Source organism: Rattus rattus, chromosome 1 (assembly GCF_011064425.1).
Source record: "Rattus rattus isolate New Zealand chromosome 1, Rrattus_CSIRO_v1, whole genome shotgun sequence".
NCBI classification, from domain to species: domain Eukaryota; kingdom Metazoa; phylum Chordata; class Mammalia; order Rodentia; family Muridae; genus Rattus; species Rattus rattus.
This window is the reverse complement of record NC_046154.1, coordinates 125,455,346-125,477,207: the sequence shown is the minus strand read 5'-3', so window position 1 is coordinate 125,477,207 and position 21,862 is coordinate 125,455,346. Positions and strand designations below refer to the sequence as shown.

The 21,862-nt window shown below is 36.6% G+C and overlaps 1 protein-coding gene across 1 annotated transcript in view; it reads left to right on the top strand.

Moving 5' to 3' along the window:
• Nucleotides 1-21,862, top strand: part of Mmp16 (matrix metallopeptidase 16) — a 241,821-nt gene that overhangs the window by 149,695 nt on the left and 70,264 nt on the right. The window contains exon 5 of the mRNA XM_032905461.1: nt 21,434-21,595. Within this exon, the coding sequence (XP_032761352.1) occupies nt 21,434-21,595 (162 nt within the window). The remainder of the gene's footprint in view (nt 1-21,433; nt 21,596-21,862) is intronic.

Below are 21,862 nucleotides of genomic sequence, written 5' to 3'. Positions count from 1 at the left end.
ATTCTTTTTTATAATAGAAAAGTTTATTTGGAGGAAATTCTATTCATATAATCACCCAGACAGGAGCAGGCTAAGACGAAAGAATAGCATATAACAGAACTATCAATATTATTATATTACAGGAGCAGTCATCAGCATAAGCCTACATGTAGTATCTGCATTAGATCTGCAGATCTGTGGGGCGGGTGATATACACATTTAGATGGAATATTTAGCCAGGTTTTTGTTAGAAAGAAAATAAGGCTGAATGTCAATAATATATTAAAAGTATATTATTTAGAAATAACAATATTGTCTCTAGAAAGAGCAATGTCTAATTGGAATTTATTAGGAGTGTACTTTAACAAATATAGGGGAGATGAGTTATATCTTTTTTTAGATAGTCACAGGCTTCAATAGTTTTCTGACTTCTGCAGCTTGTCTGTTTTCATCCGATCTAAAGACTCAAAGCTATCATCCCTGCAAAAGAAAGAATATACAATATCTGTCTTTCTGGGTCTAGGTTACCAAACTCAGAATGGTTAGTTCAAGCCCAATCTTTTTACCTATGGATTTCCTAATTTCATTAACTACAACTGAATAATCCTGGATTATATATGTAGGACATTTTCATTATCCATTTGCCAGTTTGTGAGCTATTATAAATAGAACAACAATAAAGATTGCTAAATACCTCCAAAGTAGAATGGAGAGTCCTCTGTGAATATTCCTGACTGATATACAGCTATGTTGTATGATAAATGTGTTTCTCAGTTTGTGGAGAACAAATGATTTCCATAGATACTTCACCAGTTTGCACTCTTATCAGCACAGATTGAGTTCCACTTCCCTCCTATCCTTGCCAACATTCTGAGAACTACTTCAATATTTATTTAATTCCAATAATCACTACCAAAATGGGGATATTTATGTCTTATGCTTTCCATTATAGTAAACTGAGAAAAAGAATCATTTTATATCCATACCAGGAAAATGTCAATAGTTTTCCTTTCAATTATTTACTAAAACAGTAAATTTAGAAATTGAATTTTTAGCCTCCCAAACAAGATCTAATGAACATTAACCAAATGCTTGTAAATTTGACTCCAGGGAGAATTTTGTGAGAGATGAGGTGTTACATTTATTATTAATCTCTTTGTTTATAAGTTTAAAGTGTTTAAAGTGTTTATAAGTGTTAAAATGTTTAACATTTTAAATGATTTTTAAATAAAAATTCCAACATTATTTGTTTCTCCTTAGAGGAAACTAAATTTTCATTTGCAAGTGGTTTTCAATTAGTGATAGCTTCTGTGTTAGTAATTGGGGCATCTTTCCACTTCTTCATCTCTAGGGCACCATATGGTGCATAGCCTTGTAGGCACCATGCATACTATCCCAGTCTCTGTGAATTCATATGTTCCTTGATCTTGTTGGTTTAGAGGTCCTCATTTCCCTGGTCTCTTTCATACCCTCTGGCTTTTAGAGTCTTTTTCTACCACTATTATGGGGTCTCTGGGAATTGAGAGGAGGGAATTGATGGAAATAATGGAATATTCCACGGTCTTGTACTTCCTGTGTAATGTTTGGCTGTGTGCTTCTACATTTGTTCTCGTCTGCTGTAGGAAGACTTTTCTCTGATGTGATGGCTCATGAAGGTACTGACATGTGAGTATGCCAATATATTAAGAGGATGCATTTTATTGACATATATAAATTGGGTTTTCCCTTAGGGCTGTGAGCTCTATAGTCTCTGGTTCTAATCACCCTCAGCAGAATCAGGTTTTAGTTCCATGTCATGGAATGGACCTTAAGTCAAATCAGATATTGGTTGGTTAATATTACAAATAGTGTATGTAACACACACACACACACACACACACACACACACACACAAAATATACTCATATACATAGACACAGACGCAAAAGCACACACTCACACACATAGCATATCTTACAGTCAGGACAAGACTGCAGATCAAACACTTGGTGGCTGAAATGGTGTTTATATTTTTTTGGTAGGTTTCAGAGTTCCTTCGTGAACCAAAGATACCATAATGTGGGGTAAAAACTGTAGATAGGCAACTCTAGAAGTTGGTTGACTTCTCCATATTCAATACAATGGGTACGTGTAGTCTTCAGCAACAAACCCTTGCCAGGAGACTGTGTAGAATTATGTATAGTCTTGGGAGCAGCCCGAGTTGCTTGGGATTCCTGCACAATGCCTTTGTCCAACAACTCATTTAGAATTGAGCCAGTCCCAGTAGTGGGAGTTTAATTTAGTGGCAAGCGAAGACTCTCAGTTATGGGTTCTGTCTCAGCCACTGTTTGTTGATTATTTTAGATTCCCTTCATATACATCTGTATTTTTGGAAGCGTCTACCATATTAAGTTTCATATTAACTTTCAAATTTCTCTTAATTTTATATCTTACCCCCAATATTCTTTCCATTGTGCCCTTCTCCTCTGCCTGCCACTTGATACCTTCATTCCCCACACCCCATACATCCAAAACTATTTATTCTCCTTTCCTAGGGAATTTATTGTACCTTTCCCCTGCAAAGCACATACTCCAGTTTCTTACTCTCTCCCTATCTTCTGTGTCTCTATGTGTTGTAGCATGATTGCCATTTAAATAATAGCTAATGTCGACTTACTAGTGAATACTATATTTGTGTTTCTGGGTCTGATTTGCCTAATTAAGGTTCATTTTGTCTAGCTCCATCTATTAATTTGGCAAATTTCAGGATTTCATTTCTTTTAATGGCTAAGTAATATTCCATTGTACAGATGAGTCATGTATTCATTGTCCTGTTGAACATTTAGAGTATTTTCAATATGGGGCTATTGTAAATAGAACTGAAATGAACATGGTTCAGTAAGTGTCTCTGTGGTAAACTGTTCATTGTCTATATGCCCAGGAGTGGTATGATATAGGTACATCATGAAATAGGTCAATTTTCATCCTACTGAAGAATGATAACATGGATTTTCATGGTCTTGAAAGTATTTTGACTTTTCTTTTTGTAATTTGTTTTTATTGGTTATTTTATGTATTTACATTTCAAATGTGGTCCCCTTTTTCCCCTCTCCCATCCCAACTTCCCCCTATTCCTGCTTCTATGAGGAGATTCTCACTCCCACCCACCCATTCCTACCTCAACAACCTGGCATTTCCCAACACAGGGGAAATAAGCTTGCACAAGACCAAGGACTTATTCTCCTATTGATGCCAGACAACGCCATTGTCTGCAACAAATGAGACTGGTGCATGGTTTCTTCTATGTGTATTCTTTGATTGTAGGTTTAGTCCTCGGGAGCTCTGCGGGTTCTGGTTGATTACTGTTGTTCTTCCTATGTGATAGCAAACTCCTTTAGCAACTTCAGTTCCTTTTCAAACTCCTCCATTAGGGTCCTCATGCTCAATCCCATGGCTAGCTGCAAGCATCCCCATTTGTTTAAGTAAGGCTCTGGCAGAAACTCTAAGGAGATATCTAAATCAGGCTCCTGTCCGACAGCACTTCTTGGCATTAGTAGTAGTGACTAGGTTTGGTGGTTGCACATGGAATTGATCCTCAGGTCGGGCAGTCTCTGGATTACCTTTCCTTTAGGTCTTGCTCTACTTTTTGTCCCTGGATTTCCTCCCATGAGTATTTTGCTCCCCCTTCTAAGAAGGACTGAAGAATACACATTTTGGTCTTCCTTCTTCTTGAACTTCATATGGTCTGTGAATTGTTTCTTCAGTGTTCCGAGCTTTTAGGCTAATATCCACTTATCAGTGAGTACATACCATGCGTGTTCTTTTGTGACTTGGTTACCTCATTCAGGATGATATTTTCTAATTCTACCCATTTGCTTAAGAATTTCATGCAGCCATTGTTTTTAATAGCTAAGCAGTACTCTTATTTTGAAATGTACCATATTTTCTGTATCCATTCCTTTGTTGAAGGACATCTGAGTTCTTCACAGCTTCTGGCTATTATTAATAAGGCTATGAACATAGTGGAGCATGTCTCTTTGTTATATGTTGGAGCATATTTTGGGTGTATGCCCAGGAGTGGTATAGCTGGGTCCTCAGATAGCACTATGTCCAGTTTTCTGAGGAATCGCCAGACTGATTTCCAGAGTGGTTATACCAGCTTGCAATTCCACCAAAAATGGAGAAGTGTTCCTCTTTCTCTACATCCTCGCCAGCCTCTGGTATCACCTGAGTTTTTGATCTTAGCCATTCTAACTAGTGTGAGGTGGTATCTTAGGGTTCTTTTGACTTGCATTTCCCTGATAACTAAGGATGTTGAACATTTTTTGGCACTTCTCGGCCACTTGAGATTCCTCAGTTGAGAATTCTCTGTTTAGCTATGTACCCCACTTTTAATAGGGTTATTTAGTTCTCTGGAGTCTAACTTTTTGAGTTCTTTGTATACTTTGGATATTAACCCTATATTAGACATAGGATTTGTAAAGATCTTTGCCCAATCTGTTGGTTGCTATTTTGTCCTATTGACAGTGTCCTTTGCCTTCCAGATTATTTGTAATTTTATGAGATCCCATTTGTCAATTCTTGATCTTAGAGCATAAGCCATTGGTGTTCTGTTCAGCAAATTTTCCCCTGTGCCTATGTGTTTTAGGCTCTTCCCCAGTTTCTCTCCTATTAGTTTGAGTGTATCTGGTTTTATGTAGAAGTGTTTGATCTACTTGGACTTAAGCTTTGTATAGGGCGATGAGAATGGATCGATATGCATTCTTATACATGCTGACCTTCAGTTGAACCAGCACCATTTCTTGAAAATGTTGTCTTTTTCCATTGGATGATTTTAGCTCCTTTGTCAAAGGTCAAGTGACCATAGGTGTGTGGGTTCATTTCTGGGTCTTCAGTTCTATTCCATTGATGTACCTACCTGTCTCTGTATCAATACCATGAAGTTTTTCCTCATTGTAATTCAGCTTGAGGTCAGGGATGGTGATTTTCCCAGAAGTTCTTTTATGGTTGGGAATAGTTTTTGCTATCCTGTTTTTTTTGTTGTTGTTGTTGTTGTTCCAAATGAATTTGAAAATTGTTCTTTCCAACTCTATGAAGAATTGAGTTGGAATCTTGATGGGGATGACATTGAATATATAGATTGCTTTCTTTTTCTACTTTTTTCTTTTGCTTAGGCCTTCTATGTTCTAGGCATATGGAATTTTAAAATAATTACATTCATGGTATAAAGTAGCCAATATGAAGTGACAGTTAGCTGAACTTGGCATGCACATTACTGGTCTAACCAATAGTCAGTCATATGTAGGGAAGAAGTACATACACTCCTATTCCATCCTGCTGAATTATTTCACATTGCTGGATTCTGGGGTACACACACTCTTTGTCTTTAATTTGTCTTTTAATTTGTCTTTTCAGTGTACCCACTGAAAAGCTCCTATGGTAAAATGATACCCCTGGCTGCAGAGAGACCATCATTAAGCTCAGTGGGTTATTTTACAAATGTATAAATGTGTAGAGGCATTTATAATGAGGAGGTTACGGTATGATAAAGGTAGGAGAAAGAAAAATGTGGACGGTGACAATAATCAAATGCATTATATAAATGTGGTAAAGTAGTTCTTTTTCATTTTTTTTAAAATGAAAGTGGCAAATATTGATGTGTTATACCAAGTTGGGTCAGAGGGGATAGAAATTAGATGAGAAAGTGCTGGTCACCTGAAGAAAAGAATCTGAGTTTAGTTATCAGCATCTGCCTAAAATAATAAGGCATGCTCATGTGTACTTGTAGTCTCAGTGCTTGGCAGCTTGGCAGTGGAGACAGATAGATTCAGTAGTTCTTGGTAGCCCAGAATTGTTGTTAAGTTCCAGACCTTAGAGAACCTCTACTTAAGTAAGTAGGGTGTGTGGATCCAGAGGGATATAACAGGAGTTGACCTCTGACCTCTATTTGTATAAACACAAATATGTGTGCTAATATGCATGAGTATGCCAAATAACAGTTTAATAATAGCAAATTAATAAAATAACTGAATGCACATTGTCATAAAAAGGAAGATGGATGAACCAATGCTAGTATGTGTAAAATATAAACACCGCCTTGATTAGAAATAACGTGTCTTAGATGTTACACACTTATATTCACATTATTCTGTATTCAGTAGACAGAAGCAGAAGAAACAATATCAGCTCTACTCTGGAATGCAGAGGTAGCCTCTTGTCAGAAAAGGTAGAAGCACATATGGTTTGTTTGGGAAGATGTGTTTCATACAAACAACTTATATTGTGTGTGTGCAAGGAATTTAAAAATATCCTGTGGATGTATGTAAGTGAGATTAATGTGATACTAAGAATCTAGAAGTCCCATGCCCCTACTAGATTAGCGCTAGAGTAAAATCTGGACTTTTGTAAAACATTTTATAGGACTTTCTACTTGTAAAACATCCTCTTTTTAGATCTCAGTACCTTTACAAACTCTTAGATACCTTTGTTTTTTCTTATGCAAGCTTTTTAAAAATTAATCATTCCATTCATTTGCATCTCAAATGATATCCAGCTTCCTGGTTAGCACCTCTATAATCCCTCCATCTGATGATATCCCACTTCCCACAAAGGTTTTTAAAAACATTTTGCTGTTGTTATTCTTGTGCTATAAATTTTGCTTGTTTGTGGTGTACTAACGAAGTGTTAAAGTTTACTCTTTTTTTAAAAGAATTTTTATTGATCTTGCTTAATAATCATATTACATCAAGAACATAAATATGTTTACAAACTAACATAACATGCTGAATGATGGTATATTTTTTCTAATTATGAGAACATGAAAAATATATTGATTTTGTAATGATTGCTGTCAAATCATTAAATTTTCAAGGGTCATTTTTGATTTTGAAATGCTATTTAATATTGTAATTTTTTGTTTTAAAAATTAGCTGTTGGCCTGAAGAGTCATTAATCTAAAAGAATTTCTATATAATTTCTTCATCAGCAATAGTAAGGGAAATTTTTGCAATTCTTTTTATTTGTAACACGTGAATTATGTGGCAGAATTGAATAGAATGTAGAAGTTTAAGAAATAACTTAATTAGTGAGGCTGCATTTCTTCACCCATCTGCATCTTCTGGGAGAGAACAGGAATGGGCAAGGCACTTGCATAGTCCCAATGTACCAGACAAATTAATTTGCATTATTTTCCACTTTTCTCAGGAGAGCAACTCTGGGGAGAAATATTTTATTTCAGAATTTAGGAACTCAGATGTGCTCTAATTTTTCTCTAAGTCATGCTGGAAAGTGTCAGATTCTGAAAACTATAATATTTTTCTAGAACAATATTCATTAAATTTAACAGCAAGAGGGGTTGGGGATTTGGCTCAGTGGTAGAGCACTTACCTAGGAAGCGCAAGGTCCTGGGTTCGGTCCTCAGCCCCAGGGGGGAAAAAAATTAACAGCAAGATAGCTCAGTGAGACTCTCCCTTTTGTGCTAAAGCAAAGCGAATTCTCCAGAAATTTGTGGAATCAACTTAGGTTTTTTTTATAGTTATTTTTGGACATTTTAAAAGTCAAAGTGCGGAAGAAGAGGAGGAAACAGTGATTTTGAAGAATAAGAAGAATTTGGATTGGTTTGTCTTTTACAGGTTTCCTTGTTACTTATTTAATATATTTGTTGTATTACAGTTTTTTCTTTAAAATCAAGTTTTATATTTAAATGTAACTTTACCACATTATCCCTTACCTTTGTTTTCTCCATTAATACCCTTGTAATCCTCCCCACATCTCCGTACCCTCAAGTTTATTACCTCTTTTTCTTTGATTGTTTAGTATACACATATGTATGTATATGTATACACACACATACACACAGACAACTTACAGTGTCCATTTTTGTTTTATGTGTATATATGAAAGTTCTGAATCGCACAAGTAGTTATTGGTCTTAACCGCTCTCCAGTTAGACTTAAGGCACACTCAGCTGGAGGGAAATCATGCTTGGTACTGGAAACTTAGACAAATCCCCTGGGCTTGTATATTTTCTTTCCTATAGATTATATGTTGTTGGAGGAGGAGCTGTCAAATAATAACTGAAGTTAGTGTGACTAGATAGTGCACGTATAAAGCATAGAAACTACTCCAAACTAGAAGTCCTTATTATTTCTGCACAATTAGTCAGTTTCAAAGATTCTGACCAGTGATCCAAGCCTTACTTGTGGTATCCCAGGTAATTTCCCCTGCCTCACTGTATGCAAGACAATATGGTGAGAGAGAGAGAGAGAGAGAGAGAGAGAGAGAGAGAGAGAGAGAGAGAGAGAGAGAGAGAGAGAAAGGAAAATTATGATAAATAACTCTCAGGATGCAGTAATAAATGACTATTTCTAGCTCAGGTAACCTTTGACTTATCAGTCACTTTGAAAGAAGTCATCTGTCATGATAAAAGGGTCACCTGTGGAACAAGAAAATAAAAAGCCTAGGGACTACTCCTCCATCAGAAAGCAGGATTCAAGCAAGTCTCCTCAGACTCTTAACTGGAGCTTATGCCATTATTGTACCTATTTAAACATTTTGATAGCTCTGACCTAAAATCTCATTAGAACAGCAGTAGACCATCAACTTGAGCTATATACTTTAAGCTGTCCTTACATTCTTGACCCTGGAAATTGCAAAATAATAAATGGAATTTCCACTAACCTGGTAATTTCGTATTTAGAAATGGCTAAATAAGCCCTTTACCATTATTGTCTGTTTTCAAAGAATGATTGAAAATTTATATCTGAGTGATTTCTCAATATTTTTCAGCACTAAAACTGAATTTCTACCCCAAACCAAGATCTGTGACTTTTCCTGTTAAAACAAAAACAACAAAATATAAACAAAACAGGCTGTTTATATAATTTACTGACACATACAAACCACTCATGCTTCTCTATAGCTAACAGATCCTAGTAAGTAGTGTTTTGCTATCAAATGAACTCTGGAAACAGAATAGGCAAAGGCCCTAGAGCATTTTCAGATATTGAAGGGAATTTCAGAGGTAAATTCTGCTTCTGAAGAACACAGATCTCTCAAAGGAACCTCCACAGTGTTACATAAAGAATGGCAATCAGATATAGTTCCCTTTTCTTCTATAAAACAGACTGAGCAAATTTTATTTGATCAGAGAGAACATACTAAAACAGATCTACATGCTTTATAGGATTAATATATTATTGTATAAACATAAAACCTAAATATAAAAATGTAAAACAAACAAACAAAAAAAACCTTGACATATTACTGTAGTAGGAACATGCTGAGAGGTAAGTTACAAGATAGGAAATACTAGAAAGTTGTTTGAAAGGCAGAGTTTGGACTAGAATATTTGTAATTTTACTGTCCTTTTAAAACTGGCAAAAACTGTCAGAAGATTTTGAATAAATGAATGTGATAAGGAGTATGTTGATTCGTTTAGCTGCCGCTGCAGACTGGGTTGCAGATATCACCTTGGGTGATGCAGACAGTTACCCAGAGACCCATGTCCACTAAACAACATAAGTTACTGGGCAGGGCTACTGTAAAATATAGATTTTCCTACTTCGTTATGAATGCTCTTGGGAGCCAGCTGCTGTGTTCCAGCAGCAATCCTTAAAGAAAGTGCTATGACTTTTAGCATCAGTACGTTTTCCTCCTTTATAGTGGTTGCATTAGTGACTTTGAAATGAGTTGATGTGACTTTTAATTCTGTTCTGTGCCTACTATGTATAATAAATCGAGTCATGTTTTCTATTAGGAAAAGACTGCTTTCAAAGAAACCTACATTAAAAAATAAACTGCCGGTATTGTTTAACCCCTTGAGTTATTTATTATAAACTTTTGTTTCTTTGGGTACTGTATGTGGGAAATTATATATACCTGAAGAGATTTTAAAGAGAATTCATTTCTGGGGCATAATGAGTAATACATGGATATTAACTTTCATTTCCGTTTAGCAAATGAGAAAACTACTACCCAATGTAATTAGGGTCCTCGAAATTAAGGGAGCACAAAACATGCAGAGAAAACCAAAATCTACATTTTTGTGACTCCTCCGTTTCTGAATCACTACTACACTTATGGTATAATTCCTATATGGTCTTAATCTACCTGGTTGTGGAAGACATTTTCCACGATTAAAGTAAAGATATTATAGGAGATATTTTAATTAGGTCTGTGAATATAATGAAACATAGATGCATCATTCATTACTTAAAAATGCACATGAATAGCACCAAAAATTGACAACATATGTGTATATAAATACACATTTAAGCTATGCCTTCCTCCTAATTCATAAATCCTAGAAAGAAGACATTATTCAGAACATTTGAAATTCTTAACTGTGCTGCCAACAGAATATTCTGCCAAATCTCAAGCTATAATTTTGGCTTTTAATATCATTGTTTATTTGGAAGAGAAGAAGGTATTTTCTTATTTTATTTGCAGTGTTACTTCCCTAATATGTTGTATAAATCACAACCTGACAAAGTAAATGTATTATTTTACAAAAAGAAATATCTTTCACTTCCATTTTTATCCTGCTGTTTCAGTTTCAATGTTCTAAAGACAGATAAGTATGGCACATAGTGACATCATATCCTATTCCAAGATCCTGAAATAGTGTGTAAAAATTGCTTGGTGAATACCAAGGCTGGGTAAAGCTTATGGTTTTATGCATATTTTCTACATGCATTTATATTTTAAAGTCTATCACTGTACTGAAATACTTTTGATAAATATCCAATCTGATGTCCATTGACCCTGAGTATCCAAACACTCTCAACTTTGTGATCTTTAATTCCAACTTTTTTATTATTGCATAAAGCATAATTTAATATTCAAACTTTCACTCATTTTTGGAACCTTATTTTTAGCTTAAATCATTATTCGTTAATGAGAAATTCACCATGGCAAATGCTTTCCAAAGCTGCTTAGACTGTTGATTTCCAGATCTAGGTAATCATTTTACATACAAGTTCAGGGGAGTATTGAGAACTTTCCTACAGGTAGGAACATATGATGGAAAGATACACACCAAATGTAAATGAATAAAAATATTACATGTACACATACTTGAGAGGAGGAGGAGGAGGTGGAGGGACAGGAAGAGGGAGAAAGGGGTAGAGAGAGAAGGAGAGGGAGAGCGACAAGGACAGGGATAAAGAAAGGGACAGGAAATCTCTTTGAAATGTGTGACTTCAAGTCCAATTGGACAACATAGCAAGACCCAGTCTGTCGAAGGAAACAAACTATAAAGGGGTGAAAAAATGTCTTCTTATGATCTTTGGAGTATGTGATACTCAAATTTTCTGGCATAAGATATAAAAATCCATTATGTATTATGATAAATTGTTTTAGTTTGCTAATTCTATAAATATTTCCTTGTATATGCTAGGTGATTAATAGGTTTAATGGGGGGCATCTGTTTTATTTTATTTTACTTTATTTTTATTACTTTTATTTTACTACAGTCTGGTCATTAGCGTCTCTCTGTCTGCCCTGTCACAGTTCCACATCCAGCTCCTTCTCCATTCATCTTCCGAGAGGATATCCCTAAATCACACCCCACAGCCAAGCCAGGCCTCTCCAATCCTTAGGGCCTCAAGTCTCTCCATGATTAGACACATTTTCTGTCACTGAGACCAGAGTAGGCAGTCCTCTTTTGTATATGTGTCCGGGTCCTTGGCTGCTTGTATGCTGCCTCCACTTGATACCCTGTCTTTCTACTGGACCTTGTAGAGAAACATCCATTATCTAAAGTCCCTCCCTTTGAATCCTAAGGGTCTGTCACTTCCCAGGTCTCTAGAACATTATAAAAGGTCACTCCACCTCCCACCCCTTGAGGTTGCAGATTTCCATTCTTTTGCTAGACCTCGGGGCTTCTCTCCTGTTCCCCAACATAATACCTGATCATGTTTTCCCTTTTCCTTCCCGCTTCTTTCTCTGCCCAGATCTCTCCTTCCCTCTGCCTTCCCTGATTGCTCTTTTCTCACTCACAAGTGAGATTGAAGCATCTTCACTTAGGCCCTTTGGCCTTTTACCCTTCTTGAGTTCTGTGGATTGTAACCTGTGTGTTCTGTCCTTTTTTGTTGGCTAATATCCACTTATTAATGAGTACATACCATGCATGTTCTTTTGTGTCTAAATTATCTCATTATCATATTTTCAAGTTCCATTCATTTGCTTGCAAAATTCATGATGACCTCATTTTCTTTTCTTTCTTTTTTCTTCTGATTTGTTTGTGTTTTACTTTTAGTCCTCTCTCTATTTTTTATTGGATTTCTTTTTACTTATTTACATTTCAAATGTTATCCCCTTTCCCAGTTTCCTGTTCATAAGCTCTCTTTCTCATTCCCCTATTCCCCTGCTTCTTTGAAGGTGTTTCCCCACCCCCACTCCTTCTCACCTCCCCAACCTGACATTCCCCTGCATTGAGGGATCCAGCCTTGGCAGGACTAAGGGTTTCTCCTCCCATTGGTGCCCAACAAGGCTATTCTCTGCTACATGTGCAGCTGGAGCCATGGGTCAGTCCATGTGTATTCTTTGGTTGGTGGTTTAGTCTCTGAGAGCTTTGCTTGGTTGGCACTCTTATTCTTAGGGGGTTAAAAGCCCCTTCAGCTCCTTTATTCCTTCTCTAACTTCTCCAATGGGGACCCTGTTCTCAGTTCAATGGTTGCCTGCGAGTATCCACCTGTGGTAGAGCTTCTCAGGAGACAGCTATATCAGGCTCCTGTCAGCTTGCACTTCCTCTAAACAGATCTCAGAAGATGGAAAGATCTCCCATCCTCATGGATTTGGAGGATTAATATTGTAAAAATGACCATCTTGTCAAGGGCATGTAGCAGTCTTCAGGTGATATCAAAGGATAGACAGGCAGAGAAAGAAATTAGGAAAATGACACCCTTCACAATAGTCACAGATAATATAAAATACATCAGTGTGACTCTGACCAGGCAAATGATGTCCTCATTCTTAATAGCCAAATGGCAATCCATTGTATAAATAAACTATATTTTCTGTGTCCATTTTTCCATTGTGAGACATCTAGGTTGTTTCCAGCTTCTGGCAATCACAAATAAGGCCATTATGAACATAGTGGAGCACAGGTGGGAATGGTAGGGCATCTTTTGTGTATATGGTCAAGAGTAGTTTATCTAGTTGGATCTTCAGGTAGATCTCTTCCCAACTTTCTGCATGACCTCCAGATTAATTTCCAAAGTGGTTGTACCAGTTTGCAATCACACTAGCAATGGAGGTGTGTTCCCCTTTTCCTCACCCTTGCCAACATGTTTCTTAAGGGATGTTGTATTGTGGCTACTGGTGTGGAAATTGTAGCACATAGCAGCAGGATTGCTATTTAGATAATAATTGGTATTATTCAAATTGTGATATACAAAATAATACAGATTTGGTCATGAAAAGCAGCCTCTATGATTTATTATGATTGCTGTGGTCTAAATAATCATGAATATTGATTTGCTTTGTACTAGCCACAGAGAGGTGAATAATCCTTTGTAATGGTCCTCACCAATCTACAAATCAGACTAAGATACCCTGGGGAAAACAGAGCACAAATAGCTTCCATGTGAATAAATAAGATGTCACATTAACCGAGAATGTTTCTAGAAGTTGAACTGAACTCAGTAGAGAGGAAAATGACAACTCATATTTCTTCCAATATTGTGCTGCAATTAACTATATTTTTTCCTATTAAGTCTTTTCTGAAATAAAATACTAAAACCGTCACTACAGACTTCATGACCAAACTATAACCTAAAGAATAATAAATGTACTTATAGCCTTTAGACCCAAATGTTTTTATAGTTTCCACTAGTTGCTTACCATAGACCTTAGTTGCTTTAATTGTATTTATTTACTTTACCATGTCTATTTAATATAGAATTCTAAGTAATTATTAGTTTGTATAGGTTTGGAAACTACTTCCTGGTTTTCGTAAGTTTATTACATGGTGATTTATTTGCCTCATATTTTAATAACCAATATTGGATTTTGCCTAATTTGTACATACGTGGAGCAGGCTAAATGTCACATAGACAGCCTGCAATTTCTCAGGAAACCACCCTCAATATCATCGTTATCCTTATCTCCTCCTCCTCTTCCTCTTCTTCCTCCTCCTCTTTCGCATGAAGCCTCTGTTATATGCCTCCATCAGTTTTCTGTGTTGGCTTAGATTTTTCTACATCTACTTTACTTGGGGTTCTAGAATGCTTCATTGTCCCTTCTTGCCCACCAATCTAAGGTAGAGGATAAAGATAGCTAATAGGAAAAGAGTGTTGTAGACATGTTTAGAAGTAGTTATTTGGGGCAGTACCAATCTTCCTGGTCAGGATATCAGCAGTCCAGTCCAAAACACCAAACAGGAATCATTAGTGGCAGTCCAATCCAATTGGCACGCACCAAACACCAATCAATAGCATCGACTTGATCCAGAAGTAATCGTGAGGCTCCACTGAATTGGCAAGAGTCCGAGGAAATGGCAAGAGTTCAGTCTCACTATGGGTCCAGAATTAATCAAGCTGAGGATACAAATACCAGAGACACTATTATCTGATGAACTGCACCTATATGATTTAACTAGTTATCTGGACACTAGAAAGTGAGAAGTGTAAACCTCTGGTAGATACTTACTTACATTTGAAGGTAACACAGCACCAACTGATGGAATGAAACAGGAGAATAGATCAAATGGTGCCAGCACTTCAATGTTTAAGAAGGTCTATAAATGTGTGCTTTCTACAAATTGGTATGTAGGAAGTGCTTCAAAATCATTCACTTGTATTCAGGACATGTCATCAGTGGAAATAGTTTATAAAAACGGATGGAGTTGTGCAATAACTTTGGATAAAATAAAGACATAATTAAGACAGGGAAATTACAAACAATTCATTGTCTCTCATAATACCCAGTTCTGCATTCCATAGGGTGTTGGAATACACAAAAGAAAGGAGATTAGAGACGCAAGTGAAAGGCACACACAAAACTCACAATTTTGCAAGAGCAGCAAATGCTATTTCCGCACTCAGAACGCAGAGACTGATTTCTCCTTTGTTGATAAGATCAGGCATATTACAATTGAGAAGCCTAAATAGCATGAATGAAAGGGACACTGCAGAAGCAGTTACTATTTTTGGCATTAGGGAAGAGGTCTGGTTGCATTCTGATTACCTAAACCTCATTATGTGCCAACAACTTTTGTTCCTGGTAGAATTCAAATCACAGGGTGGTGGTCTATTTAACAACTTATCCTTCTAGACTATTGTGAGGCTGCAAGTGACTAATTACATTATTGCCAATCATCTGAGGAATGGTAATTACTTGGAACCCTTGGCAAATGGTTCTGATTAAGGCAGCATCCTTTTACAACAGGTCATAAGTTCATATCCTAATCCTGCTAACTTTCTTCTAAAATCTTACATATTCCTTTTGCAAGGGGATAGTTCTACCATTGGAAATAATTATTGTTAAAAACTTGAATAATTTCATGACCGATTCATGCAGTGAATTGATTTTGGCCGTTATGACCTGGTTGCTGGTCTGTGTGATTTATTTTTGCAAGCCAAGGGAAAAAGTGACCAGGAGACTCCTTTCCTGTGAGATCTGAAGTGCTTTTAATAATTTAGCTAGGCCACTGGCCAACAACTTAGAGGGATGGCTGAAAGCAGTATTTATCTGCCTAAGTGCAGGACGGTTGGTTCCAACAAGTTTACTTAGGCACTGGACTCCTGGTATTTCATTTGCAAGTAAAGGCCAGTTGCTGCACAAGGTGAAAAGCAGTGAAGATTGAATATTTTTCCTTTTAAAGTATAAAATCAAGAGTCTTCTTGGGAAACCATTGGGATTTTGGCTAAGATGACATATCTGTCTTACCACACGAAGACAAGGAAAGTCCAGTATCATAAGAAGCAGCCTTGACCCCCTGCTGAACTCACATTTAACTGAGAGTTTGCTATAAAATTTAGATCCTGTTTTGAGTTTTCTGCTCTTGGATTGATGGCTTTTATTTTATTTATTTTAATTTATTTTCTTTTATTTGCTACTCTGTTTATTTTTGTCTTCGTTTAGTTAAATGTTCTTCCCCTTGTGAAGAGTTTTCTTTAAATATACTACTTAGTTAGGACTCAAGCCGAAGTTCCTCCATGTAGCCTGGCTGTGCATGTGTGAAAGCTGCTTTACCTCGCCTACCACTAGGTACAACTGCTTAATATTGCTTGGACAAACAAACTCACTGTTTTCAGATTTTGCGGATTTTAACTATTAAGGTGTTTACAATTGGAGTTAGATTTTTTTTTTGTCCAAAATGATGGGGTTTTTGGTTGTTCCTTTGTTTGTTTTGTTTCTTTAAAGCCTGACACTAGCCTGTAAATAATTACTGCTGGCGCAAGTTAGGAGTCTGTCCAAATTACATACCTGTAAACATACTCTCATACCTCTTCAGAAGTATCTCTCTTTCTTTTTCTTTTACTTTCTTTTTCTCTACTTAGAGTACCCCTCCCCCAAAGTCCTAGTTGAATTCTATACAGCTTCTATTTTTTCTTTTATTGGATATTTTTTCATTTACATTTTAAATGTCATTCCCTTTCCCGATTTTCACTCCAGAAACCCATCATCCCATCCTCCCTCCATCTGCTTCTATGGGGTGATCCCTCAACCACTCACTTCCAACTTCCCTTCCCCCAACATTCCCCTTCACTGGATCATTGAGCCTTGACAGAACTAAGGGCCTCTTCTCCCATTGATCCCCTACAAGTCCATCCTCTGCTACATATGTGGATGGAGCCATAGATCCATCCCTGTGTACTCTTAGGATGGTGGTTTAGCCCCTTGGAGCTCTGGAAAGTTTGGTTGGTTGATACTGTTACTCTTACGGGGTTGCAAACCCCTTCAGCTCCTTCAGTCCTTTCTCTAACTCCTCTACTGGGGACCCCATTCTCAGTTCAATGGTTGGCTGCAAGCATCCACCTCTGTATCTGTCAGGTTCTGGCAGAGCTTTTCAGGAACTGCTATATCAGGTTCCTGTCAGCATGCACTTCTTGGCATCCACAATACTCTCTGGGTTTTGTGTCTGTTTATGGATGGATCCCCAGGTGCAGAAGTCTCTGGGTGGCCTTTCCTTCAGTCTCTGATCTGCAGTTTGTCGCCATATTTCCTCCTGTGAATGTTTTTGTTCCCCCTTCAGTCTTCCTTCTTCATGAGCTTCATATGGTTTGTGAATTGTATCTTGGGTATTTTGAGCTTTTGGGCTAATATCCATTTATCAGTGATGGCATACCTTGTGTGTTCTTTTGTGATTGGGTTACCTCACTCAAGATCTTTCTAATTCCATCCATTTGCCTAAGAATTTCATGAAGTCGTTGTTTCTAATAGGTGAGTAGTATTCCATTGTGTAAATGTACCACATTTTCTATATCCATTCCTCTGTCGAAGCCATCAGCTTCTGGGTATTATAAAAAAGGTTGAAAATCACCTAAAGAAATGTTCAACATCCTTAGTCATCAGGGAAATGCAAATCAAAACAACTCTGAAATTTCACCTCGCACCAGTCAGAATCACTAAATCTAAAACTCAGGGGACAGCAGATGCTGATGAGGTACACGCCTCCATTGTTGGCGGGATTGCAAGCTGGTACAACCACTCTGGAAACCAATCTGGTATTTCCTCAGAAAGTTGGACATAGTACTCCCTGAGGACCCAAATATACAACTCTTGGACAATTACCCAAAAGATGCTCCAATATCTAACAATGACACATACTCCACTATGTACATTACTTCTATTTTTATAACCACCTTTCTCTCCTAACCATGCAGACACTTGTCTCTCATTCTTTGTACCCTGCAATGGCTATTAATCTTGTACAAAAATGAAACTCATTCTTCATAACATATAGATTTCTTTTACTCCATGACCCCTGTATATTATGTGGAAACACAAGCTTTTGCTGCCATTCCTTGAGCAACAGAAAGTAGTGGGTCCTTTTGTTCCACTGTCTAAAGTTTCCTAAGAACAATGGCCTTTCTGGCCTTTGTCCTAGTGTTGCCATTCCCTTCATGTTCTTTACAAGGTATCTAGAGAAGCATGCCAAACCACATGTAGGTAGAATTTACATATTTATTTATATTCTTCAGTTTTAAATTAGCTTTCCACTCTCCAGCTATATTTTTCTATTTATTCAAACTCATTAAAATATTAAATATCTGTTTGGAGGCAGCCAACGCCTGCAAAATTTCAAAAATAAAATAAATAGTCTAAGGCTCTGTCTGAATTACTCAGAATATGCAGGAAAGTATGTGAACAGACAATGATAATAAGCTATAAATGTCATAAGTGTATGGAGTGTTATATAGGGGTTGTGGCAGTGTGAAGGGGATAACAGACCTGGAAGAAAATTTTCATAGCAAAGGAAACGTTATTCTGTAATAGTAATTCTGAAGAGGTGATCATCCAGTACCCTATGGGGAAAGGGATTCAAAAAAGAAGGTATTTTGACAGAGACCCTAATAACCATGCAAGCTTATATTTATCCAACTTTTAAAAGGTCACAAAAGGGAAAGAAATGTTTTCCTCTCAGAATGGCAGGACAAGGACTTGTATGTCAATGGCCTTGTTAATTCTGTTTCCAGGAATACAAAATACTGATAAGAGTAGGGAAATCATAGGGAATTAATTAAACAGAAGCATATATTTATGCTATCCTTTCCTCTGTGCTCCATATTTCCATCTCTTCATCCCCCATTAATTCTTTGCCATTGCCGTGAGTCAAGTTCTTCAGTTTTAGTTTAACTTACTTTAGGCTAATCATAAATTCTACATTGGATTTAGAGTCTACCTACTTAACCCTCAGACCTCAGTGTACTGCTCTAATGCTTAAACTCACAAGACTCTCCAAACATAATATCTTCTCATTGAGTAACTTGAGAATCCCCATTTAGTTTGCACCCTGCCATCGGAAATTTTTTTACTACAAAAGTTACAAGTATATCCTCACTACTATTGTCTTGCTAATCACCATTCTCCTTGAGTTCTTTTTTACACTAGAGAATAGACTTTCTCTTGAGTATACCTTCATTTGCATTCCTCAAAACTGCTTTATTCACTATATTTCTTTGACCACAATATCTGTTTTGTCCTCCATGTTCCTCCGACTACGAGTACTAGAATGGTATTGCACTTCATTCTCTTTTCTTTCCATTTCCACTTCCAAATTATTTTCTGTTGTATGATAGGACTGTGGGAGACTGGAACAAAAAAGCTAATCATCCAAGATAGGGAGTCAGTGACCGACCACATCAACAATATAAACAAAGTCCAGCTTGGTGAATAATGAGCTTGGAAGAAAAGCAAAGCATAAATAACTTTAAAGTGCTGTACCAGCAAGAGCCAATCCCAGGATAGATGAAGGCTCTTGAAAGCTGCAGTAAACCAAGATGTCACTTCATACTTGCAAGCGGCTTGAGGGATTGAAGGGTGTCTCTTGCAGGCAGCTCAGTTGGTGTGCCTGGATGGTCTGTCTTCTCAGGTGTCTCAGCTGGTCTGAGCCTCTTCTTGGTTGCTCTCCTAGTCCAACAATATCTCTTCTCAATCCTCTATTAGGAACCGAAAGGGCTAATGCATCTGTTCAGTGATTTCCTGAAGCTATGGAGTAGCTTAATTCCTGAGTTTTAATGAAACTCCCTGTAACGTGAAATAATTCAGCTGAATGAGCTTCCCTCACAGGTGGAAGCCGCATTGCGCATTGCGTAATGTAGTTAAGCTAATATCATTGTGTGCACTGTTTTACCTTTGTGATTAAAAGTAAGCACTCTGCATTTGGAGGGAGAGACAACTGAATGCTTATTTTGCCTTAGTGTATGACACTGAAATTTTGTACAAGATTTGGATCCCTTTTCTGATTTACTGAAATGAAAATAATAATTATAAGTGATAAATTCACAAAAAATGCAAAAATTAAATAAGGAACTGTGGTTAAAATGTTTGAAACATCCACAGAAAATTAAGTAAGCTTTTAGTAAAGATACAATATTTTCCATTACAGATGATACATATATGTATTGCATTTTTCTTTCTGTCTTAATATTTATTACTAGTTAATTTTATAAGAAAAGATGTTTCTCAAATTGAAAATGATCTTTATCATATCTTATTTTAAATCTCTTTATTTTGTTTTTTGTTATTTTTGTTTTGATTTGCCAAACTCTAATCCATATTCTTTAATAATAAAATGATGTTGAAAATCCTTCAGTGGCTTCTTCATTTTCAGTGTGTCAATATCACATGATAATTGGACACATGGTCTCTTTCATTTTTCTGTGGCAGACTACATTAGAGTGAAAATATTTTTGGTTATTTTCCTGACTTTGTGCTAAAAATATATAATTCTCAGAAGAGAGTCACTACTTCGTATTATAGTATATAAAAGAGTTAGTAAAGGCTTTTCCTGAAAATAATATTTCTTGAAATTATTTTCATTCCTAGCAAGACCTCCATGGAAAGTATTAAACTTCCTCTGCAATAGCTTTAATAATTTCCCTGAGAAACGAAATAGTAAGAAGTTTAACTGAATCCTAACACTTCACAGATTAAGGCAGGAAGACCAGTTGAATGTGAACCTAGGGAAACATAGTGAGATCTGTCTTTAAACATAAAATAAGGATTTTAAAGGTGGATGAAATTGAAGAGGACATAGGAGGGAAATGAAAGAATGGGGAGAGTTAGGAGAACATAGAATAATGGTCTGAATATCACCCCGAGGATTCTCTTGCATTTATGTTATATAGACAGCATTATATAAGTTTACTTAAGTGAGAATTTACAGTGCGAGATCACTGTAAATACTTCTTGTTCAGAAAACCTATTCAAGGTTAGAATCAGTATTTATCAAGCTAATACCAATAGAGATGTGATTAGTATGAGTTAATAAATAGATAATTTAAAGTACAGTGTTCCTGTATTTTTGGTTAATAAGATATTAGAACACATCTAGGAGTCAGAATACCATGAGCCCAAACTGTAGCTCTGTATAAGCAGAATCTGCTTTTCTCGGCAGACAGATACTCTGTGCCTTATAGAACTTGTATGCAACAGTAGGATTTGTATAGTTGCCCTTTTTTATTACTGCAATATTACCTTAAGGGTAATGAGTATAATATGAGAGGTTGTGTAGTTTAACTAATGATTGGAAAGATGCGTAAACACCAGTTATACTGGGTTTTGCTGTTGCTGGTCTTTTAAAACTTTTATTCTTTCACTCTTCCAAACATTTGTGACTATCCTGTCACCCTTTACAGAAAATATTTTCCAGTAGGAAAACAAATCATAAAACCATACTGATCACTGGAGAGAGGGGTGTCCTTCTGTTTTCATGGGTTAAAAATATCGTAACACTAAGTAACATTTTCCAATTCCATGGCTGTCATGTACAATAGTCTTATCCTCTGTTCTTCTCATTTGACAGGAAACGATTTATTTCTTGTAGCAGTCCATGAGCTGGGACATGCTCTAGGGCTGGAGCATTCCAATGACCCAACAGCTATCATGGCACCATTTTACCAGTACATGGAAACAGACAACTTCAAACTTCCTAATGATGATTTGCAAGGCATCCAGAAGATATATGGTAGGTTCTACTACTCCTGTTTACCAACACCTAGAGGGCATCCAGAAGTCTTGTGCATTTTTTCTTAGGGGTACATTCTTGACGTATATAAAACAGAGAAAAATGAACAAAAATTGTCCTCCTGCAAAATTCTATCATCAGTCAAGTTGTCCAAAAAATTGATGTATAGATTTCCAAAAGAACTTAATCACTGATGGAGCTTTCTTGCTCAATTTAATGGAAATGTACACTCATAAAAATTCTAGTAATGTGCAATTTAAAATTTAG